This window comes from Zosterops lateralis (genome assembly GCF_965231275.1).
Source record: "Zosterops lateralis genome assembly, chromosome: 4".
NCBI lineage: Eukaryota > Metazoa > Chordata > Aves > Passeriformes > Zosteropidae > Zosterops > Zosterops lateralis.
The window spans coordinates 55,771,906-55,798,743 of record NC_139765.1 but is presented as its reverse complement, the minus strand read 5'-3'; the positions used below and the strand labels follow the sequence as shown (position 1 = coordinate 55,798,743).

The window sequence follows — 26,838 nt, the reverse complement described above, 5'->3', positions numbered from 1 at the left end:
CATTGTGATTTTTTTTTGTGCTTTTTCTTGGTTGTTTGTTTATTTGCTGACGTGAAGGAACTTCTCTCCTAAATTAATGTGATACATAGTGTAACTATGGTAGTATTGGTTTAGGTTTGGGGTTGTGGTTTGGTTTTGGGTTTTGTGTTGTTCTTTTTTTTTTTTTGTGATGAGATAGAACTCAATATGATGGGCTATTAAAGCAACAACAGGGAAATACCTTGATTTTTAAGGCCCTTTATTTTCATTCAAGTGTGATGATTCAAGATAAATAGTGATTTTTTTCTAATATTGAACAACATATTGGAAGGTGTGGTATGAGTCTTTTCTGTAGTCTAAGACTGTTTTTCAGTGGATGTTGACATAAGAAATATTATTATATTACTATAATCTTTATGTAAACTCACAACCTGTGTGCTCTCTTTAGCAATTACTGCGCAGTTGCGTCCTTTTCATCTCTCACTTCTTTCCCTTCCTCCTTTGTTGTTCCAGGACATGTACGGTTGGACTATCCCTTTCTGAAGGTTTAGAAGGTTACTAAGTTTTTGTTACAGCTGTGTGAAAGGTTGTTGGATTTATTTTTTTTACACTATGTCTTCTAGTTTGCATTCACTAGTGTCACACAGATATGTTTGTCCTGTGATGTGTTAGAATAATTTTTGTAGTGACTGTTCAGATTTTCTGTATATTTAATATAAAAGCCAGTTCTGAGGTTCAGTACATATTAGCTTGAAAATCAAGGCTGAAAATAAGATTATTAACAGCTGAACATTTTAGCAATACTTTTTTGCAATTATTTGCAAAATATATGGGAAAATATATTTAATAATATATTTCTCTTATGTGACAATGATCAAAGAATTTGTCCTGTATTACCCCAAATAGTTAAATGGCTTTTCAATAATTATTCGGATTACTTGTTGCTGTCATTCTGTATGCTATTTTCTGAATCAGTGTCTGCCTCTAAAGAAAATAATCTGAGATCTAGCTAAAATTACGTTTTCTTTGTTATTCTTCTCACAAAAATAAACAATCAAGAAAAGCCAAACATTAATTTGAATTGAACAAAATGTTTGGCCTGACTTGAAATTTTAGTAATCTTTAACAAATCAGAGAGGGGGAAAATGGGAATGGAAGGGTTGATGGGTTCTGGTATTTTTTAAAGACATCAGATGAATATTTGTACTTTATTTTGCCTGTAGTCTGATGGCTTTGGCACTTGCAAGGAATGTGGGAGAGCCAGGTTCACTTCCCGGCTTTGCCTGAGGAGCTTAATCCACATCTGAGGAGAGTTTCCTAACTGCTCCACTGAGCACCCTGCCTCTGGTGGGTCTGTGTCTCCTTGCCTGACACCTTCCTCTCTGCATACATTATTTAAATGTTGCTGTAATAGGGATAGCTAAAGTATCTCAATAGTCAAATTTGCCAGCAGCACGGCTCTGGAGGTGTTTCAATTGCTTAAGAGGCACTATAGGAGTGTTTTTAAGTAAAAAATGTCAGTAAGAGAAGCGATATATAGTTCATTTCATAATACACACTAAGCCAGTCATCAGGACTGTCTGCCCTCGGAGAGGTGATCTCCTTCCTAAGGGGCAAAAAAACCCAAAGTGTGTATATATATGCATATGTGTGTGTGTGTATAGTGTTAAACATCTCAGTCTGATTAAGAAGAGTAATCACTGGAACATAAGAGAGAATGCCTTGCAAATGATGGATTTTCTGAGCTGGCAAAATGTTTTGTTGGTTTGGGTTTTTTTCAGTGTACTGGGGCCTCTGCACTATAGCACTCATGTCTATATGTTCATGAGATCACTGGGACTGGAATTGGAAAACTCAAAAAATGTGTCCTGCCATAGACTGTTTTGGTCTATTTAGTTGCTAAGTCAAAATATGTGATCTAATATACTCCACTTGGAATCGCTTCTTTCTCATACACGGGAATGATAATCTCGTGTTGATCCTATGCTATTGCATGTTGATTAATACGCGTGGTTGGTGCAGTGTATAAGCAATATGTTGTTTGTAAGTTTAGCTTATGAAGAGAAGGTGTAACAAGATGAATCCTGTAGTGCAGATGTCAGCAAGCTCCTTTGAAATCTTGCATGAAATGTAGACTCTATTTCATTCAGCATAACCATAAAAAAATAAAGCAGTTAAAATAAATACAAAAACATGACTTTTAAATTTTATTTCAGCAATCATCTGAGGGTTTTTTATTATTTTTTTAAATTTTGCTTTGGAGCTCTAGAAGTGAAAATATCTGATTTTTCTTGATAACTGTGAGGGCTAGAGATTTGAAATAAGGTGAGAGTTATGTAAGTGCACCTCCTGGAGCTGTCACCTAAAGAGAAAGTTGAAACATCCCATGAGTTGCTACTGTGACAGTTAATGTGTTTAAAAAATACTAAAAGTAATTACTTTCTTCTTTTCCTTAGATACAATCATCTCATTAAGTTTGAGTAGCAAGTATTTAACCTCAAATGAAGCCGCCTGCCTGCAGTGGAACAGATGTGTAAGTTTGTTTGTTTTTCTCCATAAACTAGTGAGCAGCTTGTTTGTTTTGGGTCTGGTATCATTATTTTTATTAATTTGAAGGAAAACAGTGGAAAAATGTAATAATTGTATGCCTGTGCACTGACTTTTGTGGAGCTTAATAATTTAGCAGGAGGTTTGTATGAGTGCCTGAGTTTTAAAAAATAAGTTTGGAAGCCTGGATATCTTTAGAGTGGTACAGAAATAGCAACTATTTTATGATTTATGGGGCATCTCTTACTCTGTGGTATCAGCTGCCATATATACATCCTTAGCCTGAATTATACCATTTAAAAAGGGGAGGTAACTTGGATGCTGCATTCATCCTGTACTCAAATTACAGGCATCTTAATCAGATTTCATGTCTTCACTGAGCAAGTTAGTTTTAATATTTTCTTCTCGGGTTTTTGTCTGAAAATATTAAAATTTTATATATTCCATTTGAGCTTTTAAATACAGATTTTTTGGAACCCTGAGATTCCTGAGTAAGATGCCATAGAGAAAATTTTTTTCATATGAAGATAAGCATTTAAGTGTGGAGTAACAATAAATGTTGTTATTATATTGTGTTTCAGAGCTTTGTATTTATTTCTTATCCCATCCTCTCTGTACCCTGAATTAAATAGTTCAATTTTTAAGCCAGCTGTTATTGGTTACCATGCATGTTAGCAACAGATGGACAAAATGTTTAAGACAGAGAAAATGTTGAGCTAGGAAGTCTTGATGGGGGTCATAGAATGAGAAGAAGGGACCTCTACAGGCCACTTAGTCAAACCCATGAGGAGGAACATCTTCAACTAGACCACATCACTCAGAGCCCCACCCAACCTGGCCTTTAGCATTGCCAGAGATGGGGCATCTACTGCATCTCTGGAAAACCTGTTTCAACATTTGACCATCCTCATGTAAAAAATCTTTTCCTTATATCTAGTTTGACTCTATCCTCTTTTCATTTAAAACCATACTCCTTTTCCTATCATTACAGGCCCTACTAAAAAGTTTGTCCCCATCCTTCTTACAAACTCCTCTTCCTGAAAGGCTGGTCTAAAGTCTTGCTGGAGCCTTCTCTTCTGAACAACCCCAATTTTCACAGCCTTTTCCTGTTAGACTGTGGTCTCTGTAGGAAGAGAAAATTAAAAGTGTGAATCAGATTTGATCCTTGAAAGAAACTTTTCCTAATTGACACATATGGAAGCTGTGGGAAAATTCGTTACATACTAAACCTGCTTGTGGGTTGTTCTTCATCAGTCTAAGCAAAAATGAGCTGCTAGTGCTTTCCAAACCCAGAGGAGAGCTGAAGAACAGGATAGAGTAGTTGTTGTTTGTACCAGCCTCCTAGGTCAGTTTTAGACTACTGTAAAGAAATCTGACAAAAGGGAAAATGTTTGTTTTTTTTTTTTTTTTTTCAGAATATCCAAAAGTTCACTCTCCATGTAGTTAATGCTGTATTCTAATATACTCATCTCAAGGTCACTGAACGATTTGCATGGTTTCATTATATGATGTCAAGCTGTAGTACATTATACTTAAAATGTCTTTGCATTGTGACTCTCAAAGTTAAATACCTTCAATGAAAATAATCCACTTTAGTTTTACCTGTCTTAATGAAAATGAGTCTGTACATTCAAAAACTATTTCTTGATTTATAGTTCCACATGGAATAATTGTTGACTGCAAGCTCAGTTTTCTGATAGATCCTTTCTTAATTTGTGATTAAAGCTGCACTCTCTTGACAGTGGGTACCCTAAAACCAGATACTTATACAGAGCTGGAGTCTCCTGAGGACAAAGATTCTGCTGTCCAGATGATACCTTTTCTGTTAAAATTTGAAATTTTGGTAGGTCAGCAATGTTAAAGGTCTGCATCCTTTAGCATCCACTGTAAGATTTCATCTTTCAGTGTCTTTCAGTGCTTATGCTATACAGTAATTTTTATGTGCAATTTAGATCATTGAAGAAAATCTAGTTCCTGATTAAAGAAATCTAGTAGTGCTAAATGTGCCTTTAGAAGGTGGGAGAGAACAAAGCAATGTGAAAACTGCTGCCTGTTTATGTCTCACACCCAATTACTGGCTCCTAGCTCATGACAACTTTTCTTAATTTAAGATTTGAGGCTGCAAATCCCAGTGCTAATATGTGGCATAGCTCATGGCAATCATATAATTTTGTCTGTTTTTTTACTCTATGGTTCCCCTTCTTTGTTCTTCATTAAAGGTGGAAACATGATATACGTGATATGGGAGCATATGTACAGAAGAGAGGGGTAAAAAAAAACAACTGAAAGACAGGAGTGTTAAACTCATTCATGGGAGGTTGTCACTTGCTGTGACTTTCATGAATAGTTGCTGAAACAGTGGGAAAAATGGATCAGCTTTCAGGGAGTCAAACAGTGTGCAGATTGTGCTGTCAGCAGCATCCTTGCTTTGGTATTGGGAAACGAGGAATTGAGGTTCTGTTCATTTCCTTTCTTAGTGAAGGGAGTTGTCTTCAGTGGCTGATTGAACTGTGGGGAGATGATAATCCATTTATGACAGAAAATGCGATGATGCTCGTAAGGAACAGGAAGATTCCTCATCCTTTTCTCTAAATGCTTTTATTTCCCTTTTCTATACCTCACAAAATATTAAGTTTATTAAAATAATTATAAGAATTCTATAATAATAATAGAAATCAAGTGAATGGAAAGGCTTATCCATTTCTTTACCTGTTCACTAAAAGTGTTGTGGATCCTACTCTGAATAGGACACCCATGTAGTTGTACTATGTAAAGCTCATGAACTGCACTGGTTAGAATACATGCTGCAAAAAGCTTTACTCTTAATTTAAAATTTATTGTATTTTTTGTTCCTTGAGCAAAACCATATTTGGTCAAATTAAGATCTGTCTGTGGCAGGAGGATAGTTCTTCTATAAATCATTTCTTTTGAGAGAAGAAGCTATTGGAAAGAGCTATTTGTTTACCTGGGATGGGAGAGTGTCTTTGTACTTCCTGCTAGTGCTCAATGTGGTGCTGGTGGAAACAGTCTTGTCTTCCCTTAGCTTGGTTGTTTGAGTCAGTTAAGTCTTTGCAGTCTCACCTTGCCTTCAAGAAGACAAAGAGAATATATCCCTAAAACAGATTAAGAGGAGAATACCTCTTGTCGTGGAGGCTAGGAACAAGTGAATATCGAGATATGCACACTTGTCCCTCCCTCCCTCCCTCCCTCCCTCCCTCCCTCCCTCCCTCCCTCCCTCCCTCCCTCCCTCTCCCCTGTTCCATGTATAGAAAGGTTTGTTTTGAGAGGGAGAGAGATGTGATCATTGTTTTCTAAACTGAGATTTCATGTGAACATGTCAGATGCTTCTGATGAATGTACAATTTACTTAGAAAATACAGAATGACAAAAATACTTGAAAGAGGTATAAGGGTTTCACCCCTGTTTTTGGCATGTGCATTATGCCTGCATGTGATATGGAAGCTTGGTTTTAAATTTACTTCTTTGTTTTTCTTAGTTCTTGTACTCATTGGCATGGTGGTGAAACTGAGTGTTTCTGAACTCTAATTACCTTGGATAGTATCGCGAATATTGTTTTCTGTTTTATTTACTAGATTTAGTGAGGAGAATATCTTTTCCTTATTTCAAGAAAAATCTAGACCTACTTCTTTGATTTATTACATGAGGAAGAAAGAAGGTACCCTCACTTGCAAATGATTCTCCAAAGAAATTATTCTTTGGTTTCTTCTAATTATTCCAGGTGTCTTCTAACTTGAAATAAAGTATGGTGACAAAAGGAAGATTAAGCTTAGGTTTAAAAAAAAATGCCTATGAAGTATTTAACTACAGTTCAAACTCTTGAAAATATGTTTTTGTGATTTTGGGCACTATGAATTGCATTTTCTTTCTAACCTTACAGTGACTTCACAAGCATTCCAGGATACAAACGTTTTAATAGATGCATGGTATTATGTCATGTTACACATACACAAATATTATGTATATAAATCATGGAAAACCTCTCCTTAGCACTGTTGAAATAATCTGAGGACATAGAACTAACTGGCATGAATATGAGCACAGAATTGGATTGACAGGTAGCTATGAAGGGTTTTTAAAACAGGCATCATCAGACTTCATCTGGTTATCGTGAAAATAAATACTACTATATGGTAGCCTTGGCAGTTTAACAGATGTAGTTACATTTTGTATATCAGAAAAATTATAGTTGTAACAAGTTAATGTAATATATTCTGTAAAGGATTCAGTTTACATTCTGTGAGGGCTTTTTCCACTTTCTACTTACATGGATGTTTTCAGCAAGAGTTCCAAGAAGACTGACTACACAAAACATGGTGTGTCTCTCCTTACTGTTTGTTTTTCATTATCCTACCTATTCATCTTTCTTCTTTACAGGTGTCTAATTTCTTACTGTTTGAAATCATCCTTAAAGTGATTGAAGTTTCACTCCTACTGCATTTAAAGATAGATATTTAACAAAAACAAAACCCACATAAATGTATGGGTTTTTATTATGTTGCAAGCTAGGAAGGTAAAGTACTCAGTAAGTCAGTAGAAAAATCGCTTGTCCTCATCCTGTCCCTTTTACTTCATCGGCTGTGGGCTGCACGGGAGGAGAAAGAGAGGAGTCTAATGGGCTGTTCAGAGAATTGATCTCTGGGAGAGAAAAGTTATTAGAGGAGCTTTGCTTTGAATGTTCTGATAATTTTCTGAAAGCAAGCTGCTGTTCTCTAGCAATCTGGAGTAAATATTTAGTCTTTTGCCTTTCATTCCTTTCTGACCTACCTCTTGTTACAGCAGTTTTGGTTGTGGGCTTTTCCTATTCTGTGGTAATACTGATGCATCTTTGCTACCGTGTTCTTATTTTTATCTTCTCCATTTTACCCTTGTGTTGTGTTACTGCAGCCTTCATTCGTCTCCCATCAGCCCAAATTGTACAGCATGTGATACTAAAAGCAGCTTTGATGTCCTGCTCTGAAAATGCTCTAAACCAAACAATACATGCTTCAGCTTTGGAAAAAAAAAAAATCTAATTTTTTTCTGAAGAAAACTACCTTATTTCTTGTAACATTAAGATTTTCCCCATTATATAAGCATATATTTGTTTAAGAATTATAAAAAATAAAAATATCAAAATAAATGTATAGTTTTCTGTAGCAACACTGAACTGATGCATAAGACTTGGAAAGATCCTGCTTAAAGTTTTAATGAAACTATTGCTTTAAAAATTGGTATTTTAACAAATGAAAGATCTGACATTTGGTAGGTGTGAACAATAGCTCGGAAACATATCTTGCAAGTATTGCATGCTTGATAATAAGAAGTAACATTTCAACACTTGACAGTTTAGATCCTAGACAAATGTTGACATGATTTACTTAGTGTGATAGATCTGGTTTTTATGAGTAATTTCTTAGTAGAAGCTGGGAAAAATTATTAGCATGTGTAGAACCTGGGGTTTTTTGTCCTTCATTACAGTGTGCTGCAATGGGAAGTTAGTAAAGGACATGTGAAGGGATATAGCCCCATTTGAGATCTGATGGTATTTTTAGTGCACTAAGGAAAAAAAATAGCAACAATTAAAGGCTTATCAGGTGATTGTAGGTGTGAATAGTGCTACTAATTCCAGTGATACATAATGTTATGTGTGGTGATGATGCAACATGCTTCTTTATTTTTTTACTAAAAGTTGGGAGTAATGTTGTTTTGATTGTTTTGTTGTTGTAGCTTTACATTTTTATTTTACTTTTAAGATAAATGCTGCTCTAAACCGTGTAGAATGTGGATTTTTGTGCTATGGGCTTTAAGTCTAGGTGGTAGAGGATGATGCTTCAAATAGATATATGCTTAATATATTGGAAGATAAATTATGAAGATTGATTTCTCCAGAACTAAGGTCGAGCCTTGACTCAGTACCCTGTACCAGACACCTGCTTTATTCTTACACATGCTGTGCAGTGAGCCTGCTTCATTAAGTCTGATGAAACCTTTGGGTACTGAGCTTGTTTACCAAACCCAGTGGGCTGAATGAGAGCTTCAAAGTTTGGTACAGAAGCCCTCCTACTGAGCCACGGGGGGCAGAAAGGACCTCTGTGCTTTCTAAACTCCTCAGAGGGGAGTCTGCATGTGGCTGGATCCAGTCTTGCCCAGACTTTTCAAGGGTTTTCGTCTAAAGGATTATACAGGTGTAACTGAACCTTTATACAACTTTGTCCTGCAGGATTAAGGATGGCAAGCCATATATATATTTATATAAATATATACGATGTATTATGATAATGATTAGATACAAATCTTTTACAGAATTATTTACTACACAGTACTGGAACTGTAACAACTATTATAATACAGTGCACTATGAAGCAGTTGTATCAAAGCTGGCAAAACAATTAAGTAGATTGATGTTACTCACCCATAACAATGACCTTGGGCAAATCTCTTTAGCTCAGCCTCAAGGAGTAAGAGGAGTAACCTTGAGGGATGTTCCCCATTCAAGGGAGGAATCTCCGTACATACATTCCAAGAAGGCTTATGTCGGAAGATCCTGCATTAGAATCGGGGACTGGGCTTTTATAGTATAAAGTGACGGATGATGGTCAGATGTCTCCAGCTCAGCAGCTTTGGACAAGTTATCAGTAGTATCACTTGTTTGTTCATTTATCCAGGAACAGATCTACCACACCTTCATCTCACTATCAGGATGTTTAGCTTTGGGACTGATGAGTCAGGCTGATTTCAGCATTATTCAACACCAAAAGCAGCGTGATGCTCCCTTCTTCGTTTACCACTTGTAGGTTTGCACACAGGGCATTGTTCAAGCTGGTTTACCCCATTCCAAGCAGAGCATCCTGCTACACCACTAACAGGGATACCAGAACTAAATGTCAGCCCAATGTAAATAATATACATGCTAATTCGAACACCCTTATTTCTATCACACTTTAATTAATATGGAATGTATAATATTGTATAATAGTAATGTATCATGTTTTAAAAGCATTATCAATTCTTTTAAGAAGTTTTATGATTGAGGATATATGAGTGTAACTGAATTAAGAACTGGATCCTCTTTTTTTTCTAAATAAATATTACTTTAAAATATATATCTTTATTTCCACTTTGTCTCTGTTCCAAAGTATTGTTTTTAATTATGCTAATTTGGAAATCATATTGTTTCTCTTCAGTTTTACCACTTTCAGGAATTATTTTCAGCCTTTTACACATTGGAGTATGAGTCAGTGTAGTTTTGTGCAAGGGGAGCTGGCATGCACACTGTTGCAGATGATTTAGGGTTTGAGATGGAAATATTGGTACAAAGCTGGAGCTTTTAGTTTTGAATCTTTTCTGAGGCTTCAGGAACTATTTGAAAATTATTAGTAAACAGCATCCCGTTGACTTTCCATGTTTACAACAACAAGAGAAGGAAACAGCTGTACAAATAAAAACATCTTTCAAGAGTAAGAAGCTGAATTTGAGGAGTTTGAGTTTGTACAGTGTTAGGTGTTCTCTGTGTGCTGGTTACATTATAACTCAATGCTGTCCATTTAACAATAGTCAAGTGACTAAAATTTTTACTTCTGAGCTGTTACCTTCTTGAATTATTGTCAATTTATGTCAAAATAGAAAACATAGAGAAGAGTCCACTAAACCAGAAAAGTGTAAGTTGGCCCTAGCAGATGTTTAACTGCTTAAAACATCTGTGTTTAGAGTAAAATTCTTTTATATTTTGTGTGGCAAGAGGCAAGAAAGAGGGGAATATTTACATTTAGTGGTCATTTTTATCTTTTTAGTCTCTGCTGCAGCTAAATTCCTGCATTTGTAATAGGAGTTGAGTACTCACAGTGTAACAGTGACTGTTACACTCAGCTTTCTACACCTTGCTTTTTTCTCTGCCTGCAATGACTGATTTAGGCCCCAGCTTACACCAAGCCCTAAGTTTTCCAGTAACATGAAGGGATATGGGTGGATATGACCTCAGCAAATCAGAGGTCTCTGTGTTGTGTCCTGACAAGTAGCACGAGCACACAGGGGAGCTCACAGAAGACTATTCATGTCAGCAAGGAGCAGTGTTCAATATTGGTGGTGCCGTTTCCACTCTTCATTCCTTTGTGTCCAGATGGAGCATTTGGGGTTGTGGATGTGAGAGGGTGTTTTATGAGTTGGAGAGAAAAACCCTTGTAAAACCACAACAGTTACTGGTTTTCATAAGATCTACCTTTCAGGTGACTTAAAAGTAATGGAGTAGTAAACGTTTTACTTGTATTCTCTTTGAGCAGTTCTCTACAAATCATACTTGCCATGAAGTCCAGAACGACTTGTTTCTTCTATTAAGCATGACTTTCTGTACTTTATTCAAGATTAAATTATTGTATACCTTTTGTTCATGCTTTTACATCTGTGGGAGTTCCTGTGAGCTTCTGTGAGACTTAAGACTAGGACCCACCTTGTTTCAGAGTGACTAATATGCCAATTTTGCATTTCCAGTTCTGCATTTTGATTGATCAGTATCTTACAAACCTGTAGTTTCTTACAGGTGGGCTAGTACTGATATTTTGTCATAGGAAATTTCTATAGAAAGAATGCACTGTTCTTAGTTTTTTTCTTCAAGGGATTTATAACTTTGAAAAGCAATAAGGTTCATCTGAACTATAAATTTATAAGAGTACATTTTGCTTCTTTGTTTAGAATTTTGGATGTGTATTCTCTGGATTTTTGAGGTGGTTTTTTTTTTTTTTTGTTTTTTTTTTTTTTTTTTTTTTTTGTTTTGTTTTGTTTTTTTGTGTATTTCTGTTTTGTTTGATTATTTTGCTTTAGCAAATACTCCTTAATTAGCATAGTACCTGCCATTGCAGTTGAAACAAATAATATCTTAAAGTATGCGTTTCATATTGCTTGCTCTTAGGTATTCTTAATGTTGCCTGTACACTTCCAGAAATAAACAAGATTAATGTATTATAAAACTGAGATCCGTTTGTGCAAATTACTGTTAATGAGCTTTTATGTACATCTTATGCTCAAAATCTGTCACTGCTTTTGATTTTTTTTTAAACTAGTAAATGCTTTTACTTTCACTGTCACCACATTTCACATCTTTTATAAAACCTACTCTTGCATTTTGCAGGTGTCTTTGTATTTACACTACATGCTCTTCAATAATAATGTAAATATTTTTTTTAAACTACTTTTTCTAGACCATTATTTCCACCAAGATTCTGTGATATAATCAAGTTCATGATTATCATCTGACTATTCAATCTAAAATCTAAAATTGTTTAAAGCTTGCAGGCCATGCTGTGCTTTACAAAAAATAATCAGCTTATAGTTCAGTGTTCTTGCATACTTTTCATACTTCTCCATATGTTAATGTATGTCTCTGCAATTCTGAGACACCAGTGTTTCACTTTTTACCTCTTTCCTTCTGTAGTGATTTCTTCTGGTCATGGCAATTTGCTGTGGCACTTAAAATCAGTGACATTCTCCAGACTTTTCTTGTCAACCACTGTGTGCTTTCAGTAATCCCATTTTGAATGGAAAATCCTATAAAATGTTTTTGTAGGCTTCTTACCACAGCAAGCTACTGCTCAGGTGCTAATAGTTTAGAGTAGAGCATAAGATAGTTGTTCTTTAGTTCTAATTATTTTCTTTGAAGATTGTTTTGTTGCAAGGTGACTCTGTATCTCATTGTAGATATTTCAAAAGCATAAATCACTTTGAGCTAACTGCCAATAGCTTTTTGTACCTTCGAAAACATTTTCCTTCTTGAATACCCTGTTTGTTTAGCAGCAGTTCTTAATTTTGAATAGGTTGGGTCCAGGGGTAAATAAGCTATGTAAACGTGGTCATAATCAAATTCATACTTTGTTCTAGATGAAGATAAAATTTTAAAACATCCTCTTTTGTTTCTTATTAAAACAGATTGACTCTTACATAGAGTTGGCATGGGAGGAAGAGATGAAAAACGTATTTATGTTTCTAACCCTGAATATTCTGGGGACTGTATTCTAAAGAAAGTTTCAGTTGAATGTGCAAGGGTGTGTGAAGGGAAGGGCTTTGACTTAATTTTACAGTGTGATGTAACATCATAACACAGGATCAGAGAATGATGGGAGTTGGAAGGGACCTCTGCAGGTCATCTAGTCCAACTTCCCTTGCTAAGGCCGGTTCAGCTGGAACAGGTTGGACAAGATCCTTGTCCAGTCTGGTTTTGAATATCTCCAAAGGAGATTCCACAATCTCTCTGGGCAGCTGCTTCCAGTTCTCTGTCTGTCACTGTCAAAATAAAAGTTTTTCCTTGTATTCAGAGGGGTTCTCCTGTGTTTCATGTTTGTTCTAGTTAGGCTTCCTCTAACCAGACTGCCCTGCTGATTGCAACCCTCTGAGCTCTGCCATTCAGCCAGGTTCTCAAAGCAACAAAAATTATTCTTAGATGTTTGAAAGAAAATAAAAAAAAAAATACATTATAAATATTCTGAGGGGCATCCAACTTTGGGGATTTCCTCGGAAGTAATTGTCTCCTCTAATCTCAGCTATTTCTGCTCATTTCTAGAAGGCAGCAACAAGGCTGAGAAAAATACATACTATGTAGCCAGAGACCTCTAACAGTCATAAAGTGGACAAGATATAAATAATTTTTCTTGTCCTACACTCAGTCATAAGTACACTAAAATAGTGTAGCTGACCACAGTCTGTAAGTGCTTTTTAACACTTCTAATAGCATAGTAACTCTTTTAACAGCATGCAGGCGTTTTCACAGCTAAGCATAAATATAGGAATAAGATGTAGCTGCAAAGGAGGACCTAGGTTTAATTGCACAAAAGAAGGACAAACACCATGTGAATCAACAATTCAAGCAGTAAAGACTGCAGTCATAAACTAAGGATACAGAATAATCAGGAAAGATTTTTGGTGGACCAAGAAGAATTTTTGGTAGCAAAGAAATGAAGATAATAGAGTCAGAAGCAGATGAGATTGCTTCTGACATTTTTTGGTGGAAGAGAGTATGAATATTAAAACCACGCAGTGACAGCAAGGAGAAATAAAGAAGAACGAAGCCTAGCACCATCGTTCCTGCTTCAAAGTCCAAACAGCTCCCTCACCTCTTCACCTCAGCATCAGTAACTAAGACTGTCAAGGACCACAGCCATCAGTATTTAACTTCATGGCATCAGCTCAGTGGTATTGTGTACTCAAAGCTAATTTAGGATAAGGTGATTAGGGCCTAAGTGTTTGAATATGTAGTGATAATGGCTGATAATGATTAAGAACTTAGCCACCGGCAATGTGTTGTTAATGAATGTCAATCTAGTGAAGTGTGGTTATTAAGTTTGCAACTGGTCTTATTTATCAGGTTTTCAAATCTTCCCATCACAGCTTCCTTAAGCTTCACTGTGTTAAGCAGTAACTGCTTATCAGGACAGAGGCACTTGAAGCATCTCTGCAGTTTTTTCTGTTTAAAGCCTAGAATTGGTTTTGCATAGTTGAGAAATTATAGGAATCGAAAGATAAAGACGTGATTACCTGTTCTGAGCCAAAGAAATTGCCCACAGCTTCATCAGAACCTGATGCCAGTAGAGATATGCATTTATTTTGTGTGAATCTAGCTAGGAATCTGTAATGTCCTTACTGTAACTTGGCACTTCCCTGCATAATTTATGTTCTGTAAGCTCTGTGTCAAGCCACTTGCTTGTGAGCCTTTCTATTCTGTGATCCTAAGTCACAACAGCTTATTATATTTTCTCGCTTTTCCTGTTTGCAGTACAAGCTCCAAATTCACAGCTTAGATCAAAGTAGAGACAAAACAAAGATCCTCTTGAATTGATTGCTATTTAAAAAAGTTGACTGTGTTACACTTTCTCTCTTGTTCCAGATCCACATGTGTCCGTATCGTCAGTATGTGTGTGATCACTAATTTCTGCTTCATTCAATTTTATACGAGTCATGTAAATTAAGTCTGGCTGCCAGAATTGTTCTCAGATGTGATTTCACAAGCCAGTGGAAAATCCTGTGTAGTGTAAATTTCACGTAGAAATCTAAGGTTTTTCTTTTTCAAGTCTTTCCCTTCATTGTTCTTTGTGCCCAACTCTCATATCTTTTGGTATCTGAAAATATATTATTTTTTTCCCTCAAGAATGAGAAAGAAAGGCACAAATACTGAAACTCACACAGAAATAAAAGCAAAGTTGCTCCCTACCTTTTAGCAAGTTCTGAATGCTCCATCTCTCTTTTCTTAAAATAGCTGCAGTAAGATCATTGCTCATCCTTTTCCCTGCCCCTTCCCTCGCACTGGAAAAGAAAGGAAGTTATCACAATGGTAGCCTGTCCATAAATCAGAAATCCACAGAAAGTGTTTCTAATTTCTCTTTTAAACAAACCTCAGAATAAAATTAGTTAAAATAGGTTGCAATGCTAATATGACATTGATCTTGATACAGGGGGGAAATGTCAGTGTAAATAACAGCCTTTTAAATGTGTTTTGTGTCTATGGCTAATTTTACCATTGATGAAATCATAGAATATGCTGATTTGGAAGGAACCCATATGAGGATCATCAAGTCCAACTCCTGGCCCTGCACAGGATACCCCAAGAAATGTCCCAATTCTTCCTGTGTTTTAGCAACACATAAAAGTTGTGGAAAGTTTTTAAAATAATCAATTTAATTTTGTGTTTTGGCTTCAGCTGTGGAGAAAGAGTTCCATAAAATTTAGTTTGCAAAAATTCCAATGCATAGTTTAGCATTACGAACGTGGCCCAAAATGTTTGTTATCTTGAATGAAAGCATCAATAGCTGCATTTATGACACAGAAGAATAAATGAACAAGGATTTGGCAAAATTTAAAATTCTAATAGCAGTGGGAAAAATAGTGACGGATAAATGCAGACAGCTTCTTCATAATTGTGAGGGATTACTCGGTTCTAGTTATTGAGGCTGCTGTTGTCCTTTTGTATGCAACTTTATGTGCAACTTCAAAAAACTACTCTTTGTACTGGAATTGGTGGTGAAGAATCTTTACTCAACTGAAATTGGTTGTCTTGTCATAAATGGGCTTTCTAGTGTAACCTTTGGGTATCTGAGGGACTTGAGCTGGCAGTGCCGCACCAGGCACCAGCATATGCAACTGTGTATGTCTTTACTTCTAAGTGATATTGCTACACTTTTGGGAGACCTCTCTGTATGGCATTTATATAGCTCAGTTGTCCTAAATTAAACATTTCAGTTTTTAATAATGAAACTTTAAAAGAAGCTTGTTTCTATAGCATGTTGTTGTCTGGGAGTGTTATGGCATGAGTACTAACATGCGACTATTTGGTCACTAGTGGTCAAAGGAAGAGTAATTAGTCTGACAATGCTGAATACCTTTACAGAAGTTACTTGTTTTCTTGTTAAAGACTGCTGTCAGTAATGGTGGGCTCACATGTACAGGACTACAATATAACATTTGGTTTGAAGTACATATTTCTGTGCTAATGTAATTAAATGCCTGCTTGTGTTCATACTTATTGGTAGATGTAGACATCTATAAAGTAAATGGGTGTAGATATGTATGTGTGCGTGTTCTTTGGTATCTGTACATGCATGCAGTGGTTGAACAATGATGTAGGATGAGGTGTGAACATGCAAATACAAAATTGATGCTTGGTCTCTAGATTTTTGTCAAAGTTGAACCAGAGCTGCATGTGGAGACACATATTTGCCCACAGTAAATGTATTGAGTAAATGTTGGGCTTTGTCCTTTTTTTTAATAGTACATTGTTTTTATCTCAAAGGAGAAAAAATGGCCTGCTTTCATTTCACCTTTATTGTAGTTCTTTAATGTGTTAGTCAACTTTGTCTTCTGATTTTTTTTTTTTTGTAGATGGTGTAAAAGAATCTCAGTTGCCCAATCAAGATGCACAGAATGGCTTTCTTCAACAAGAAAATAGAATATTCATTTTTTAGGATTATAGCTACAACATGAAGCATTTAGCAGTGTCTGTCTTTGAGAACATTCATCTATGACCTGAAATGTCCTGATCCTGGGAAAAGAAATGAGATTCCATTAATTAAGTCTATCATTTTTAAATGCATTTTCATGACTAATTATATTTGCTTATGCACAACACGGATACAGAATTCATAAAACAGATTATTTTAACACATGCACACATTTTGTTTTACATTCAGTATACAAGATACATAATTTTAATCAAATTTTAAATAATCTTTTAAATTATCTATATTTATTAATAAATGAAGTCTTGGCAAGAATTTATCATCCATGGACATGAGTAAAGCAGATTGCCCCGGAATGGATGATACTTTTGTATTGGGTAAAATCAGTAACTTGAAAGTAGAGCAAGAAGACGACAGCATCAACTGTACTCTAGAAAGAACAGATATAAAGACAGAACAAGATGATTTCAAACATGCAGACAGCAGTGATGAACAGGAAGACAAAGAAAAGAACTTCATTACCAACAACCCTGGCAAATATTTGTCTGCAGAAAATGAAGATGATTATGGATCTCTTTTTTCTCAGTATAGTAATACGCTGTATGATGTAGCAATGGAAGCTGTGACACAAAGCCTCCTTTCTAGCAGAAACATAAGCTCCAGAAAAAAGTCACCTGCTTGGAACCATTTTTTTATATCTCCTAGAGATAGCACTAAAGCAATATGTATGTACTGTATGAAAGAATTTAGCAGGGGTAAAAACGAAAAGGACCTGAGTACAAGTTGTCTCATGAGACATGTGAGGAGAGCACATCCCACTGTACTAATTCAAGAAAATGGAACTATGCCAGGTATATCTTCATTTTCTTCATCTACATTACTGCTGCCACCTCAGTCTGCAGATGTTGGAGATCTGAGTTCTATGTTATCCCCCATAAAACTGGTCAAGAAAATGGCTTCTAAAATACCATCTCCAGATCGAATAATTGAGGAATCTGTTTCTATTGTTTCTTCTGAAGAAATATCAGATCTCTCAGTTTCTGAAAAGTGCAGCAAAGAAGAAGTCATGGTTGGTTCATCTCCACAGCAATCCAACAACCAATATGATGACACTGTTGAGAATGTAGCAGAAAAAACAGTTGTAATTCCAAAGAGTGCATCAGGTTCTAGAAGGAGATCTGCTGTCTGGAAACACTTTTATTTGTCACCTTTAGATAATTCTAAAGCTGTTTGCATCCACTGCATGAATGAATTCAGTAGAGGAAAAAATGGAAAAGACCTAGGAACGAGTTGTTTAATAAGACACATGTGGAGAGCCCATCGTTCCATTGTCCTGCAAGAGAACGGGGGTGGTACCAGCATTCCACCTCTCTACACTGCCCCTCCTACTCTCTTGCCATCATTGCTACCATCAGATAGCGATCTGAATTCCATGTCATCCTCTCCAGGAAAACTAATGAAAGAACCAACTTCTGTTTCCTCTTCTCCAGACAGAATCTCTGAGGAGATCCATACTAATCTCACCTCTGGAGATACTCTAGTGGAAGACTCAATGCTTTCATCTTCTGATGATATAGGTGAAGTCTCCTTTGTTTCATCTCCTGAAAAACAGTGTGAGGGATTAGGTCCACTAATATTTGAACCTACTGCTGTGTTTCAGCAAAATAAAAGGATTATGAAAAGGCTTAAGTCAGAAGTCTGGCACCACTTTTCACTCTCACCTGCAGACAGTCTAAAAGCAGTATGTAGATACTGCAGTTGTATGATAAGTCGTGGTAAGAAAGGAGATGTGGGCACAAGCTGCTTAATGAGACATCTATATAGACGCCATCCTGATGTAATAGGAAATGAAAAGAGCTTTCTCGATGTGAGTTTGGCAAATTCTCCTTACGCCACATTGGCTTCTGCAGAATGTTCATCCTCAAAGTTGACTGACTTGCCTACAATGGTTACACATGATAATCAAATTATATTTCCTGTTAATAGTAAGAAGACCTCAAAACTGTGGAATCACTTTTCAATTTGTTCTGCAGATTCAACAAAAGTAATATGTACACACTGCGGACGTATAATAAGTAGAGGGAAAAAGCCAACAAACCTAGGCACAAGTTGCCTTCTAAGACATTTGCAGCGGTTTCATAACAATGTGTTGAAAACGGATGTCCCAGAGACAGTGTTATCCTCATCTACGGATAATCACATGCCACTCCGCACAGAATTGCTAGGATCTTCAAATTTTGATGAAACCAATGACAAGTTTTGTGACTCTCACCCAGTTGCCAAAAAAATCACAAGTCTTGTAGCCGAAATGATTGCACTTGACCTTCAGCCATATTCTTTTGTAGACAACATTGGCTTTAACAGGCTGCTTGAATATTTGCAACCTCAGTATTCTTTACCTTCTCCATCTTACTTTTCTAGGACAGCAATTCCAGATATGTATGATAATGTAAAACAAATAATTATTTCACATCTTAAAGAAGCTGAAAGTGGAGTGATCCATTTTACATCTGGAATATGGATGAGCAACCAAACACGAGAATATCTAACCCTGACCGCTCACTGGGTAACATTTGAGTCTTCATTTCGACCACAGTGTGAGGATTACCATTGTTCAGCACTGTTAAATGTATCACAGATTGATTGCGACTACAATGGAATCAGTATTCAAAAGCAGCTAGAATACTGGTGGGAAACGTGGATTACTTCCATTGGACTTCAGATTGGGATTACTGTTACTGATAATCAGAGTATAGAGAAAACTTTAAATGAAGGTGATCATTCAAGTGTACAATGTTTTAGTCACACTGTTAATGTAATTGTAAATGAGGCTATTAAAAGCCAGAGGATGGTTCAGAATTTGCTTAGTATTGCAAGAAAGATCTGTGAACGCGTCCATCGGTCAGCAAAAGCAAAAGAGAAGTTAGCTGAGCTGCAAAAAGAGTATGAGTTGCCTCAGCATCAGCTAATACAAGATGTTCCATCCAAGTGGAATACATCATTTCATATGCTTGAACGTCTTATTGAACAGAAAAGAGCGATTGATGAAATGTCAATAGAGTGCAGCTTTCGGGAGCTGATAAGCTGTGATCAGTGGGAAGTCATGCAGTCAGTGTGTCATGCTCTCAAACCTTTCGAAGCTGCAAGTAGGGAGATGAGTACACACATGTCGACTCTAAGCCAAGTGATTCCAATGATTCATATACTTAACAGGAAAATAGAAATGCTATTTGAGGAAACTATGGGCATAGATACTATGCTGAAATCTTTGAAAGAAGCTATGGTGAGTAGATTGTCCTCCACACTTCATGATCCAAGGTACATTTTTGCTACGCTTCTGGATCCCCGGTATAAAACATCATTATTTACAGAAGAGGAGGCTGAACAATATAAACAAGACTTAATCAGGGAGCTGGAAATAATGAGTTCTACCTCAGATGATGATAAACCTGTTTCCAATGGATGTGATATAGGTTCACCATCTACAAATTCGTATGGGGAAGATAATATTTGGTCACTCATGGGTGACATGAAGAAAACAAAAGACCTGAAAGAGAGAGCAAAGTTACCAGAGGAAATGGTGCTTTCTTACTTGGAGGAAGAAGTGCTTGAGCATAACTGTGATCCTCTAACTTACTGGAACTTTAAGAAGTCATCTTGGCCAGTACTGTCAAAATTAGCTGTCAGGTTCTTGGGTTGTCCACCAAGCATTGTTCCTTCAGAGAGATTGTTCAATACATCCAATGAAAGCAACAACTTTAGTCAGTCAAGGTTAATGATTGAACACTTTGAAAAGCTTATCTTTTTGAAAGTGAATCTTCCTTTAATATACTTCCAGTATTGAAACTAATGAACAAACTGCTAGACTAAATCTGTTGTTGCTCACTGGATATTAACTATCTATAACTTGGATTTTTAAATTGCTCCAGTAGGGGCCATGTATGACATCTAATCAGTGACTATAATTCCAAATTTTAGGTTCATTTTTTTCAGCTTTCAATATGTCTACATGTGCCTTATTCATAGTACTTCAGGCCAGATATTGTATATATGTTTTTTAAAAGTTCACACTAGAGATAGCTTGTCTCGTCAAATTATACAAAATTATGTAGGTTTTAATCCATAATTGTAAATGAACTTTTAAAAGCTCAGTCATTTGTTTTAATAGAATGGAAAAAAAAAGAAAAAAAAAAGATGTAAACAGTTCTATTCTGTAGTTTTTTATTCAATTATTATGTAAAAACCATAAACCAGGTACTGTATTTTAGTTGAACATTGCTTTAATTGCAAGAAAACAGGTTTTGTAGTTGTCAAAAGAAAGCTGTACATGAAAGATGGGGTTCAAGATGTCTTTTTATCATATGGTGTTTTTAACTGCAAGCCCTAAAGTACTTAAAGGATTAAGAAGAGTTATTGAGGAAGATGTGTTTACAGGAGACTGGTGACTTAATATCTGAAAATAAATCTTAAATTTAACATGAGATGGAATGTCAGTTATACAGCAATCGGTAGTAAAACTTCCCATTCTGGGTTCTCCTGTTCAGGTTTTACATTTTAAATGAATTACAGAAATATTCTGGGTATTTATAAAAGGTCTTCTGAATTTCTCTCAAAGTTTGTGAATTAATGCTTGTTATTTAATGCCATGTAAAAGGCAAGAAACTTACCACAAAAATTCTGTCATTCTCAAGCCTTTTCTGATTTTTAGTGCATCAAAAGTATAAGGTCCCTATTGTAAAAATTGAGCCCTTACTCCTAATGTAATTTCAGTTGTGTAGAACAGCCTCTCTTAAAGCTCCTAGAAATAACTGATCTTCTGGTTTTCAGTAATAGCCTTATGGATATGATGCACTGCTTAGAACTTTATGTAGTAGGGTTGATTCTTAACTGTTGGTGTCCATCAAGCAAATGGGATATAGAGCCTTTGAAATTTCAAACAAGATGGAAAAAATAGCCAGCATTTTAATCTGAAAGGAACATTCTCCTTACTTTAACTCTAGAAAGATTCATCTTTTCATTTCAGTTTCTGTTGCATACATTTTTGGGAAACAAGTCATCATTTGCCTATGACCTTTTAGAAAACTTATAGCTTTGTTAAAATACTCTACCTATGCCTAATCTAATTTTGCATTTACTATGTTTTAGTGTATTTATAAATGGTGAACTCAGTTTCTGAAATTAAACATTTTATTTGCAATTTTCCAGTGGTAGTCAACACTGCCTTTTTTTTTTTTTCAGATGGATTTAAGACAAACATTGAATAAAAATTAATTCAAACAATTGTAATCATAAATATACCACAGAACAAGCTATGTGAAAAGATGGGTTTTCCATTTAGCTCTTTGGACTTGAGCCTGGATTCTGCTTCTTCTCATTTTCCAAAACTTGTTTTAACCTCAGGAAAATTTGTTGAATTACTTCCCAAGTGGCTCTGGTTTCCATGTGTAGTTTCTCTAAACATTTTACTGTTTCAGGTATTTCAAGTGTTATTCCATCATGTTATGTTTATACCTGTACTGTTTAAGTAAATTACTACATAGTGTACTTGGGAAAGACTAATAGTGCTTTTTTCCCTGCAGTATTTTAAAAGATAATGTTTACTTCTATCAACAGTCAGCATCTCTTTGTTCTTCTAGGGTTAACTGAGAACAGCACACATTTTTTCTGCAGTAATAAAACAATTTGTTCTAGTTTATATAGAGCTGGAAGTAGGTGAGTTTGAAGCAGCTTATTGGGAAACATGTTTAAATGGTTACTAGTTAATTATTATCTTAATTTTTTCTCCTACATTTTAACTGTGAATATAACCTTGACCCTTACAAAGGAGATTTTTAATCTTTCCAAACCAGTGGAGAGGAGAGAGGATGAAAAAAACACTTTTCTTTTTAAACAAATGATATATTTTTCACTCAACACTTCAATGTAAATACAGCCTATGACTTAAAGCATTGATCCTCACATCAAATGAGGAGGAATGCTGGTAGTGAACAAGCTCACCTGAAAATCACAGTTCTCTGGGTGCAAGTATCTCAGCTCCTCTGAAGGGAGTCTTTGCTGTAGCTCCTATCAAACTCCGTGTGGAAAGTCGTGGCGACGGCATTTTGTAGCCCCAAATCTTTTTTTTAGTCATACCAATAATTAGTTGTATAGTCATGCTTTTTGTCAAAACTTCCTGAGAAGACAAGAACTAGTCACTATTTTTAAATGTAAAATTTGAGTTGAAGTTAGTTTATTTATACCTGTGATTTCCCTTTTTAATTTCAGTTTGGATTTTAGGAAGGGCTTAGTTTTTAATACCACACTGTTTCAGTGTCAGCTTGGTTAAGAATTAATTAAAGGCTTATGTTAGAATTTTTTAAAAAATAATATGCAGGCCCAAAAGACCTTAAAATTGAAAAAACTAATTTTTAAATAAAAATAAGGGAACTGAGAAAGTTGCTGGTCTCAGTTGTAAGTCTTGATCATTCTATAGGAATTACAGGATTATCTCCTTCAGATCAGGCACTGCTGCCTGGGAGAAAAGAATGACTCCAAAAGAAGGGCTGAAAGCTTTCATTGAAGCTTGAGGTAAGTTATTGAGTGAGTGTGTTTTGTGTTGGGTTTGCCTTATTATTTTTAATGTAAATTCCCAGTAATTGCTAAAATTTTGTTTTTACAACCCTTCTCATATTTGTAATAGATACGACACCCCCTATTTTTACAGTGCTTTCCCTCAGACTAATAAAGCTGTAAACAGTGGGAGTTTTCATCAACCTGAGTTATGCTGCACCAATCCCTGTGGCAACAGACACTGCCCTAATGCATAATATGGTGACCCTGTAACAGTGATACTTAAACAGATACATCCAGTACATTAGCAACTTCAGAAATAAATTTTGTAAGCAGACATTTTTTCAGTATTAGCATAGAAAGTAATGTGTAGATGATACTTGGTCATCATAAAAATCTTAAAGCTTTTGCTTCTTTTAAAAGTAGGCAGGTGCAACAACTATACACTGCATTAATAAATAATAGTTCATAGTAATAAAGGTAGGAAGGGGAAGAAGTTGAGATCTGCAATGGCCTTTTCAAAGAACTTAGGTCTTGTGAAGGGTATATAATGGAAAGTATCCACTGAGATGTATATTATGCTTCAGAAACCTGAGATAATGTTTCCCTCACATTTGCCTCTTTTTATATCTGGCCTCTTTCTTGCCCACCAAGTCCAAGCGAAGGAAACATGTTTGAAGAATTTAGTGAGCATTTACAACAAATACTCATAGCTTCCCTTTGCTCCCCAAAAGTAGCTTCTGAATTTATAAAGAACTGAAATCTCAACTAGAGCAGTGTAAGGCTAGCATAAGGGTGTAATTGATTGATGACAGCTCAAAATAGTTGTTTACAGTTGTTCAGGTCTGTCCCTTAAAGAGAGGAGGATTTTTTTTTTCCTGCCATTATTCAGAGCTGACCATATCAAACTTTCAGTTCAGTATCTTCAAACAAAGGAGAACTAAATACACACACACACACATATATATATATATAGCACATAATTAACAATAACACTTTCTAGTTTCAGATTATTTAGATTTTATAAACTATGAACCAATGCCTTCTTCAAACTTTAGTTGGCAGTTTTAAAGGAAAAGGTGACTCCATTTCAGGCAGCATTTTTACCTTGTACTTGGCACAAACCGACAGATGTAGAAGACTTGGTACAGAACCAAGGGTAGTTGTAGCTGAAATAAAGCAGAATTGGTGAAAAAGAGTGCCCATGACAGCAAGATGTAGAATTTCAGAGGAAACAGTGGCTGTCCTTTCTATCATGTCTGAAACCAGACCTATAAAGGTCTGAAATGAGCAATCAAAAAGTAGTTAAGAGTTGCTCATTTTTATCTAAAGAACTGATCTAAAATAAATAGCTGCATACAAAATGGACCAGTTACACTTTGAAATCATACATATATAAATAGGAAATGAAGAAAACCTTTGTAGAGGTTATTTAGCTTAAGAAATTTCTGCAAATACCCTTTTAATCTTTGGTGTCCCATGTTAAGCAGATAGTGATACATTTCATGTATCACTGTTTAACAGCCTCTTAACGTTTGTCTTGGCATAGCTGAGGCCGATTATGTAACCAGCTCACTGAGATAGCTGTGGCTAAACACTTTCGCTTATATCAGTGATAAACTCAGCTTGATGAAAAGTTTTCTTGCAAACAAAAAGTGAAATCACTTGTACAAGAAACAGCCTTTGAATACTAAGAAGGAAAGCCCTTTGAGGGTGGTGGTAGCAGGGGGAGTATGTAAGAGTGAGCACATGTAGTAATGGGAAGCAACACTAGGCTATAATTTCTGGAATTGCTGTGTAAGTTATGAAAAAATGCTGTCAGATGCAAGGGAAACACATTGAAATTGATACAGCAAACGAATGCTAAGAACTCATCAGTTTTCAAGCTCCTTAACATTATGGGAAGAACTAGAAGTATTCAGGAAAATAAGAATGGTCCTGGAACAACTGTAAATGCAGGAGTGGCAGCACAATCCCAAGTTTGTTCTGAATATGTAATCTGTCTCACTAAGGGGATGTGTGAAATGGCCAGGGAGTGAGAAAAAGGAGTGTGCTCAGTGTTTCAGAATGCACAAATAGATTGCACTGAGGTTGTGTTCTGATGAACAAACAGGGGAAGAACCTGAGACATGTTCTGGTTTTTCCTCAGTTGTAGCAGATAAATGTATTTGATGTCAGATCCAATACAACCATTCTCCATGTCTCCTCACCCCAATTTAGCTCAAGAGAGAAGACCCATAGCAAGTACTTAGGGCAGGTATTAGGTCAATATAGTCTGATTTTTTCCAGCTCTTGATATTAGAGACTTTGTGGACTGGAAGTTGTTCCTTGATCTTTAGTTCTTTTGGTTCTTGATGCAAGAGTAATCAGTTTACCTTTCTTTTGAAGCAGCTTTTACTTTCAGCTTCCAGAAATGTCCTCTATTGGCAACTCCACAACTTCTTTTTCATGCAATTACTTTATTTAGTTTTATAACAAGAACATCCCACATCTCAGGCTATAAGACTGATTATTCATCTTCTCCATGTGAAAAGGCATGGTGATGTATTTCTGTCCAAATAATTGTTGGACTTTTTACAGGAACAAACATTGCTTCCAACAAACTAAGTCAAACTTGAAAGAGCAATGTATGATGCTACACAACATTTAACCCTTGGGGAGTTTAAACAAGACACCTTAAAATAAATCTCATTCTATAGCAGCATTATAGATGAACTGTACTGTCTTTTTGTTTTATTCAGGTTAATTCAACCTTCAGTTAATTCAATATGCTCACCTTATTTCTCCTTTTGTTAAGAAAAACTGAACTTCATGGTAGGATTGTAATCAGTCAAGTCAAAAGGTATTTTTCCTTTAAGAACTTAAATAGGCATGAGAAATTTATTACGTTAAAGTCCCTTCAAAAATTCCAAGTGTTCGGTCTCTGTCCTCCTATCTGCCCCATTCATTCTGTAACTTGATGCTTCCTCCTATGTCCCCCAAATACAGAATTTGTAATAACCCACTTCAAATATGTAGAAGGAGCAAGAGGCTTCCTTTAAGCCTTCTTGTATTTAAGGGAACTTAAACTCACATTTTTTTCTTCCATCCAAGTACACTGAGTATTAATTTATATTAGAGAAAATAAGCTCTATTATTCTTGTGGAGCTAAAGGAAGACAACACAAGACTTGGAGATAAGAAGATTGATTTAAGAAAAAGGAGAGATAGCTTTAGTTTCTGTTCCAAGGATTGCTTGTTTTATTCAAGCAGTCTTCAGGGCAAAACTGCAGTAATCTTCATCCCAGTTCACCAGCTGCTCCTGCTCATTCCAAGTATGGACTACCATAATATTCATGGCCTGTGTCTGAGGCATTTACCCACAGAATCATAGTTAGAAAGGAATACGTGATTTGGAAAGGAGACACAAGGATCATCAAAGTTCAGCTCCTGGTCCTGCAAGAGTCACACCACCTGCCTGAGTGGTGTCCAAACACTTCTTGAACTCTGTCAGGCTGGTGCTGTGACCACTTCGCTGGGGAGCCTGTTCCAGTGCCCAACCACCCTTTGGGTGAAGAGCCTTTTCCTCTTATCTAACTTAAACTTGCCCTGCCACATGCTGTTACAGAGGTCATATAGCCACAGGCTCCATGCACTCACTGCCTGGGTAATAATCTAGCCTTTTTAGCTGCAAAACCAAAGTTCCACTTTCAATAACCACATATGGAGAACAAAGTATAACAGGACCCAAATAAATGTCAGATACTCTTCAAAACTCTAACCCAGTATCTCTTTCCTGTCTCCTTGTATGTATTTTATCTTTCTCTACCCCAAACAAATAAGAGTAAAAGGCC

General features: G+C 36.0%; 1 protein-coding gene across 7 annotated transcripts in view; it reads left to right on the top strand.

Annotated features, from left to right (window-relative positions):
• Window positions 1–22,012, top strand: part of ZBED4 (zinc finger BED-type containing 4) — a 36,247-nt gene extending 14,235 nt beyond the window's left edge. For 5 of the 7 annotated variants that reach the window (XM_083860004.1, XM_083860003.1, XM_083860005.1 and 2 more), the window contains 2 exons: window positions 2,436–2,512; window positions 16,381–22,012. In XM_083860004.1, coding sequence (XP_083716130.1) covers window positions 16,783–20,301 — 3,519 coding nt within the window. In that variant the 5' untranslated portion in view covers window positions 2,436–2,512; window positions 16,381–16,782 and the 3' untranslated portion in view covers window positions 20,302–22,012. Of the gene's footprint in view, window positions 1–492; window positions 566–1,232; window positions 1,327–2,435; window positions 2,513–16,380 lie in introns of those variants that run through there. The other 2 variants (XM_083860006.1, XM_083860007.1) reach the window with 2 other exon arrangements.
• Window positions 22,013–26,838: the final 4,826 nt, after the last annotated feature.